The sequence below is a fragment of the Adelges cooleyi genome, unplaced genomic scaffold, assembly GCF_023614345.1.
Source record: "Adelges cooleyi isolate 19-005CV unplaced genomic scaffold, UGA_ACOO_1.1 ACOO_flye_CR_arks_rails_tigmint_CR_PRNA_24, whole genome shotgun sequence".
In the NCBI taxonomy this organism is placed as follows: Eukaryota; Metazoa; Arthropoda; class Insecta; order Hemiptera; family Adelgidae; genus Adelges; species Adelges cooleyi.
Genome location: NW_026095904.1, coordinates 390,117 through 398,179, shown reverse-complemented (window position 1 = coordinate 398,179; position 8,063 = coordinate 390,117). Strand labels below are relative to the sequence as shown.

At 44.6% G+C, this 8,063-nt stretch overlaps 1 protein-coding gene across 1 annotated transcript; it reads right to left on the bottom strand.

Annotated features, from left to right (window-relative positions):
* Positions 1-6,071: 6,071 nt before the first annotated feature.
* LOC126836324 (uncharacterized) lies at positions 6,072-6,545 on the bottom strand. The gene has a single exon (XM_050569555.1). It carries the CDS (start codon positions 6,543-6,545, stop codon positions 6,072-6,074), a length of 474 nt encoding a protein of 157 aa, XP_050425512.1.
* Between the last annotated feature and the right edge of the window lie 1,518 nt (positions 6,546-8,063).

Here is an 8,063-nt window from a genome sequence, read left to right as displayed (position 1 = left end):
AATATGTTTTTGATAGCACAGACAACTGGAACGTTTGGTTGAACATTTATTTTAAATTTAGTGTCAAACCCAATTGGAGTATTTAAGTTAATAGGTTAGTAGTAATAGGTTTTTACAATGCTCTTAAAAAGTTAAGTTTCATAGGTGGACTGCGTTTCCACAGTTGGTTCTATATCTGAATTTTCACATTTGTTCATTATATAATTATCTATAACTTGAGACGCAAATGAACCATACATAGATATGATCCTCTCTTGTTTTCTGCATCCCATTTATAACCTTGTAGATTTTTTTTGGCACAATATGAATACCTACAAATTATTTTAGATTAATGTTGAAATATCAATAAATAATTTATATTTATTATATTTTTCTTAAACTGTAAGTATACATTAATATTGTTTAGATAAACTTGTTTTCTTAATAAGCAAAATATTATGGCGTAATTATGAATTTACCCAATCAGTTGTTTTTTAAATAATGCGCGTGTTAATTGACGTCAATAACAATATTACAATGTATATAGTTTTTGTTTTAGAATATTCTTTTGGTCTTACATAAAAGAGATATCGGAGGATATCTTACTCACTCACTTTTTCACATAATGTTCGTGTAAGCTAACTGTGTTTAACAAGTCTTTATTTATTACTGTACTGTATAGTCGTAGTGTAATACTACTTTATTATTATTACTATGGAACTTGTGTTAATTCTTATTTTGTCTAAATCCACTCAACACTCCAACAATTAATAAATAAAAAATATTAAAACAAATAACTTAAGCATAATAAAAAAGTAAATAATATTATAATGTAACATCCTTTGAGATATCTATTTTGCTTACCTGAAGGCAATACGATCGTACTAGATGGTATTGAAGTGAAATATAGTCCAAATATAACTACAAAGAATACTACAAAGAGTAAAATGATACATTGTGAATTCCTTGTATAACTATTTCCTTGAGGCCTTTGATGAGTTGTCTGAAAATTGTTCAGATCTAGGTTTCGCTAGATAGAAGATAAGCACACTGGAGTTCTCTGGAATAAAAAAAGTATTTGTGGTTAAATTTCAATTTTGTCTATTTAAAATTTTTTTATCTTTTTAAATACATAGTACATACCATATTGATCATATGGTATCCTAGAATGATTGTGCCTTCAATCGCGATCATATTGTTACATATCGTTAACGTTATTGTTTCAACAGAATGTAAAATTCAAAACTGAAACTATTAGAAGTTCGTTAAATACATTATCCAAGGTTATATTAGACGACATTGCAATAATTTTAATAACATTATACTCAATACTCTCCTCAGACATAGTTACAATTAAAGTAAAGATCTTAGGTAGAGAAGGTGAAAGATTTGGGAACCGAATAGTAAAAATACGAAAAACCTAACGTATTATAATATTTTGTCAATTTATTAATAAATTTAAAATGCATTATAAAACCGCAAAAAAGCTGGTAGAACTTGGACAGGTATGTTGAAAGACATACCGTCCGTTGTGCGCTTACTAATTTGCTTGATTTATGTTTTCAACTATAAAAAACAAGCGTTGTACACATCCGGTCGTTTATGTTGAAAAACATACAACCGTTGTAAAAACGCAACAAAAGCTACCAAATCGACATTAAGTAAAATTTTAAGAAAAAAGGTCGGATCAAGTTGAAATTTGTAAGAAATAATTTGTTGGTGTATTCTTATATGGCAATAGTCTCAATTTTAAACTATAGGTACCTATCCTATAATATGCTGGCAGTAAAAATATTTTGACAATAGCGTCTCCTATAGTTATAATGTTAATTGCTACTGTTATTATTTTTTGTCTCGCCACGTCTTTCGCGAGTTTCATCTATTGGTTTCTCGAGTTTCTCTCGATCTGTACGACCGATTCTAGAAAGTGAATTGTGATGTTCGGCTGTTTAAGTTTTTGGTTAAGATTTTCCATGTGGTTTTAAAGTTGACAAATTTTCTCTTCCACTCTCTGATTTTTACTTTATAGTTCTTTAAGGCGGTTTTTCATATCAACCGCCTGTAAATTTCCCATGACTAAATACAAAATCAAAGACACTTCATTTAAAATATGTATTCGATTATTATTATTATTATATCGATAATTATTGATTCCGTATAGTGCCAAAAACGTTTTGGATTTTTAATGGGTGCGGACGATATAAGAACTATAACACAATCTACATAAAATACATCGAATTAGTAATATTGGGAAAAATACTGCATAATAATATTATAACGTGTAAGAAAATAACAACTATACGCCGTTGTCTTCTGTACATCAAGTGGATTTTAACAAAAATTAAAAATACAAGTGGTGCCTATACTTATAAATATGCGAAAAACGCAAATTGCATGTAATTATGTCATCTTCTTAGGGGTGAAATTACAAAAATAAAAAATCATTCTAAACACTCCAACGATAGTAAAATACGAATTTAAAAAATAGGTATTTGTTGTAACTCAATATGTAAAATCTACAGAACTACTATGCAAGAAAAATAGGTCGAACATATAAAGACACAAACAACCAAACGAAATACGTTAAACAAAATCTGTTTTTCTTTACTAGTACAAAAAGTGTACACCTACTCGTTTGTAAAGTGACGGTGCGCCGAAAAATACAAAAAAAAATTTTTTATATATGATTCGTAGATTATTTTAAAAACATGCCACTGTAGCGGTCACGATGACGCGTGAGCGCTAACGCGAATAAATGAGCTCAATTAATATAAAAAGAGTAGATAATAACAAAAAGATTTATTTTGATTAACAAAAAAATGTAGTAAGCAGAAAAGCGCAGAAAGTTCTCGGACGTCTATACTCGGTGGCGTCGTTGAGAGAAGAGGTCGATGGCCGGAGGACGGTCCCGTTGCACGCTGTCGATGGTAGTGGGCGCTTGAGCGGTGTGACCAACCGTCTTCACGGGGCCTGCCGCCACCGGGGAGAAATTATGTGGTGGTGCGCCGCCACATTACTCCCCCCCGGCAAAGAAGAAAAAACAGACCCGTTTGTTTTTGATGTCGGAAGGTGATTGATCGATCGCATCGCATAAGAGTGGTCGGTGAGTGGATCGTCGCGTAAGATGAAAGCCGGCTTAAGTCAGTCCACGGAGATCCAGGACGTCCGGTGGCCGAGCTGCAGCTTGAAATCCTTGGGACGACGTTCGAGCACGGCGTACGGCCCTTCGTAACGGGGTTGAAGTGGCGCGCGGTGTGCGTCGACCCGGACAAAAACGTGGCTGACGTTGTCGAGCTGAGTGGGCACGAAGATGCGCTTGCCCGAGTCATGATCTGTCCCCTGTATAAGTCGAAGTCGGGCCATTGAATCTCTTAGCGCGGCGACGAGGTCATGCGCCGTCGGTTCGGGCGGCGCCGAGTGAAACAGTTCACCGGGCAGCCGGAGGGATGTCCCGTAAACCAATTCCGCCGGAGCCGCGCCGATGTCCTGCTTGACGGTGTTCCGCAGCGCGAGGAGAACGATCGGCAGGTGTCGTGTCCAATGCGGTGACTCGTATGCGGTGAGTGCCGCCTTGAGCGTCCGGTGTAGACGTTCCACCAAGCCGTTGGCTTGCGGGTGGTATGGGGACGTGCGGACGTGCTGAATGCCGAACGTGGTGTTGAGTGTTCTCATAAGCTCGGACTCGAACTGCCGTCCCTGATCTGTCGTGACGACATCCGGGACCCCGAAGCGAGCGATCCAGTTTGACACGAGAGTGGAGGCGACGGTTTGTGCGCACATACTATCGACGGGCCACGCCTCCGGCCAGCGCGTGTAACGATCGATACAGGTGAGCAGATATTTGGCGTTATTTGACGTGGGCAGTGGACCTACAAGGTCGAGATGTATATGCCCGAACCGGCGGTCTGGGGCCGCAAACGGTGCTAGCGGTGATGTAGTGTGCTTGTGAACTTTGGCCCTCTGACATTGTTCACACGTTCGGACCCATCGGCGTATTTCCCGATCCATACCGGACCAGACGAAACGTGCCTTAACGATTCGGCTGGTGGCTGCGCGACCGCCATGAGCCTGCCCGTGGAGCGTTGTGAAAACTGCGCGTCGGTGGCACTGCGGGACGAGCAGTCTCGTCCGGTTATACGCTACGTCGAAGTAGACGGGCCCGTTCGCTGTCTGGCGCGCTTCGAGGTCTAGTGAGGTTTTTGTGACGCCGGAAATGATGTCCCTGAGTTCTCTGTCGTTCGCTTGGTCGACTGCCCACTGATTGAGGTCCGGCAGGCCGTCTTCGAGAGTGGCCAACTCGAGGCGTGAAAGGGCGTCGGGCACCACGTTACTCTCGCCGCTGACGTGTTCGATGTCGTGGATAAACTGAGACAGGAAAGCGACATGTCGCGCCTGACGGTCGATAAGTTTTTCCGCTTTTTGTGTGAACATAAACAGTAACGGTCGGTGATCAGTCCTGAGAGTAGTGAACCTGCTCTCGATCGAGTGAACAAAATGTCGAACCGCTAGGTAGGCAGCGAGGAGTTCGCGATCATAGGTGCTGTACCGTGTCTGCGCGCCGGTGAGTTTGCGCGAGAAAAACCCGAGTGGTTGCCAGTCGTCTCCGGAGCGCTGTTCGAGTGTTGCACCCACAGCGATGTTCGACGCGTCGGTACACAGGCGCAACGGTGCTTCGTGATGTGGATGCACGAGTCGTGCTGTAGCGGCGAGAGCTTCCTTGCAAGCTTGAAACGCTTCGCGCGCTGTGTTTGTCCACGAGAGTGGGCCGTCGCGTTTCGGAACCAGAGCGGTGATGTCATAGAGCGGTGCTTGAAGTCTAGCCGCGTTCGGGATGAACCGATGGTAAAAATTCAGCGACCCGAGAAAACGCTGCAGCTCCTTTTTGGTGTTCGGCTGCGGCCACTGACGGATGGCACTGACGCTATCCGGGTTCGGGCGTAAGCCCTGCGCATCGACGACGTGTCCGAGAAACGTGAGCGTACGGGCGGCGAAAACGCACTTGGCCGGATTAATTGCAATGCCGAACTTCTCGAACCGACCGAGGACGGTGCGAACGTGTTCGACGTGCTGCTCCGCACTTGCAGACGCGATGAGGACGTCGTCGACATAGGCGAAAACGTAATCGAGCCCGGCGAGAATTGAATTTACTAACCTCTGAAACGTTTGTGCGGCGTTGTGGAGTCCAAAACACATTACCGGAAACTCGAAGAGGCCAAACGGTGTTGTGACGGCGGTCTTGTGGACGTCGCTGGCAGCGATGGGCACCTGGTGGTAGGCACGGACCAGGTCGAGTTTGGAAAAAACTGTTTTGTCTGCCAAGTTCGCCGTGAAATCGTGGAGGTACGGCAGCGGGTACCGGTCCGGAATGGTGACGTGGTTAAGCCGACGGTAGTCTCCACAGGGTCGGTATGATCCGTCTTTCTTTGGAACCAAGAGAAGCGGGCTCGCCCAGGAACTGGCCGAAGGGCGGCAGATACCCTGCTTCTGCATGAGTTCAAAATCGCGTCGTGCGATGATGAGTCGGTCCGGCGGTAATCGTCGCGGGCGGGCGAAAAGCGGCGGACCTGTCGTTTGGAGCACGTGCTCGACTCCGTGAAGAAATGTTTCCGGGACGGGCGACTCGCGTGTTACACTCGGAAACTCTCGGAGTAATTCGTCCCAATCGTGGGTGCGCGTGACGGCGAACAGCGGGGCGCTCGAGGAAACCGCGGAAGTCACTGCACAGGTGACTGTTCGTTTGTCGGTCGGGTCGACAAGGCGATGTCGCCGCACGTCGACAAGGAGGCCGAAATAATGAAGAAAATCGGCCCCGATGATGGCGCGCGAAACGTCGGCCATCTCGAACGTCCAGGTGAACGTTCGTGAGAGGCCGAGGTCGAGGTTGAGCGTCTTGGGCCCAAAGGTTTTTATATGCGTTCCGTTGGCAGCTGTGAGGCGGACGTCGGATGGTTGTCGTGAGCTGTGGTCGTGGGGCATGACCGAAATCTCGGCGCCCGTGTCAATAAGAAACAACCTACCGGAGCGGAGGTCGTTCACGTGTACCCGCGTATTTTTACTCACGGCATGCAGGGCGGGAGTCCTGTCCGTGACGCCTAGTTTTCCGCCGGCGCGGAGGTAACATGGTCCTGCGCCTTTGGCTTGAAATTACACGGCGGGCGGCAATTGCGAGCGCCGTTGCCGTATTTCTCGTGGTAGTAGCACGCCTGTGTTGGTTGCTGTGCGGCCCACTGCGTCGATGAGTGTTGTCGCTGCCGCGGGGCGTCCTTCGACGAGTTGACAATCTTTGTCAGCGACTGGACTTGCTGAGACAGCGCTGACACCGCACTAGCCAAATCTGCCATTTGGTCCTTGGAGAGGGCGTCGACGGACTGGGGGCTCGACGCTTCCATTACTCTGTCCGCGCGAGAAGCTAAGGAGTCCAGAGGGGCGTCGAGGCTGGCGATGATGGCCATGACGTTGGACGGCAGCTTCTGTAACCAGAACTCTTTCAGGGCTTCCTCGCCGATACCGGCGGGCATGACGCTGCGCATGTCGCGGAGCAGTTGTGACGGCCTACGGTCGCCCATGCCCCCGGGTTTGACGATCTCTCGGAAGCGAACGGACTTGGGTAGACTGTAAGCGTCGATCAAACGTGAGCGAATTGCATCATACGACGCGGTTGGCCCGAGGAGATCACCGATGGTGCGGACGCCATCTTCGTCCAAAGCACCGATGACGAAATTCACGCGAGTACTGTCGGCGGTCAAGCGGTGGTTCGCGAACACGGATTCCGCGTGTATAAACCAAAAATCAGGCGATTGTTTCCAAAACGACGGGAGGCGTACGTTGGCGATCGCGTTGACGAAACATCGTTTTGTTTTTGCTCCTCGATCATGGCGGCAAAACGGAACGAGCGGGTGCCGGGCGAAATCAACTAACAACGGACGATGCGTATTTCGAAACTCGAGGTCACCAATGTAGCGGTCACGATGACGCGTGAGCGCTAACGCGAATAAATGAGCTCAATTAATATAAAAAGAGTAGATAATAACAAAAAGATTTATTTTGATTAACAAAAAAATGTAGTAAGCAGAAAAGCGCAGAAAGTTCTCGGACGTCTATACTCGGTGGCGTCGTTGAGAGAAGAGGTCGATGGCCGGAGGACGGTCCCGTTGCACGCTGTCGATGGTAGTGGGCGCTTGAGCGGTGTGACCAACCGTCTTCACGGGGCCTGCCGCCACCGGGGAGAAATTATGTGGTGGTGCGCCGCCACACCACCGACTTAAAAAAAAAAGTTGTTATCCGACCGCGAATGTTTATTATCGACTATGACCAAATCAAAACGTTTATAATATATGTAAGCAATCAAAAACTTAAGGGGAACGGAAAATGGCTATTTATTAAGGGTCAAATGATAGGTGATTTTTGACAAAAATTGATCTAGTTGCTGTTTTAAATATGCCAACTAATTTTATGGAGAAAAAAAATTAAGTTTTTCTTACAAGTATATATTATTGTACCTGTTTTATTTTATCAATAGTAGTTATCAATATCCATTGAAGATTGGAATAAAATAAATAAAATAAAAAATCGAGATATAGTGAGTACCTTATGATTGTATTGGTGGGTTACTATTTTATTGCATATTTATAGTCATAGGTAAAATATATTTGATAGCTAAATACATTTTTTTGGATATTTTATTAGACAATTTCGTTTGTTAAATCACAACGATAGACAAAGATAAACATTTTATTAACTGTAATAATTAGTAAGTCTATTTATTTTCAGAATGTGACACGGATCTGGGATATTTCAGCTTTATCGGGCCGTGTAAAACCAATTAACTATTACATTATTGTGAACAATCTATCGCTTATTTAAAATTAGTTTACACATCAATATCCTAATTGACCCCCCCCCCCCGCGGGGGATGCAAGAATTTTGGTTTTTTGTGTTTTTAGCTATGTGAAGATTACAGTCTTACGATTTTTGTATAATACATTATGTTTATATTTGTTTGTCGGTGTAGTTGAGTGGTTTATTTTACTGTATACTACTATGAAGTGTAACCAATGCCTTAAAAATATGTTATCGATTGTACG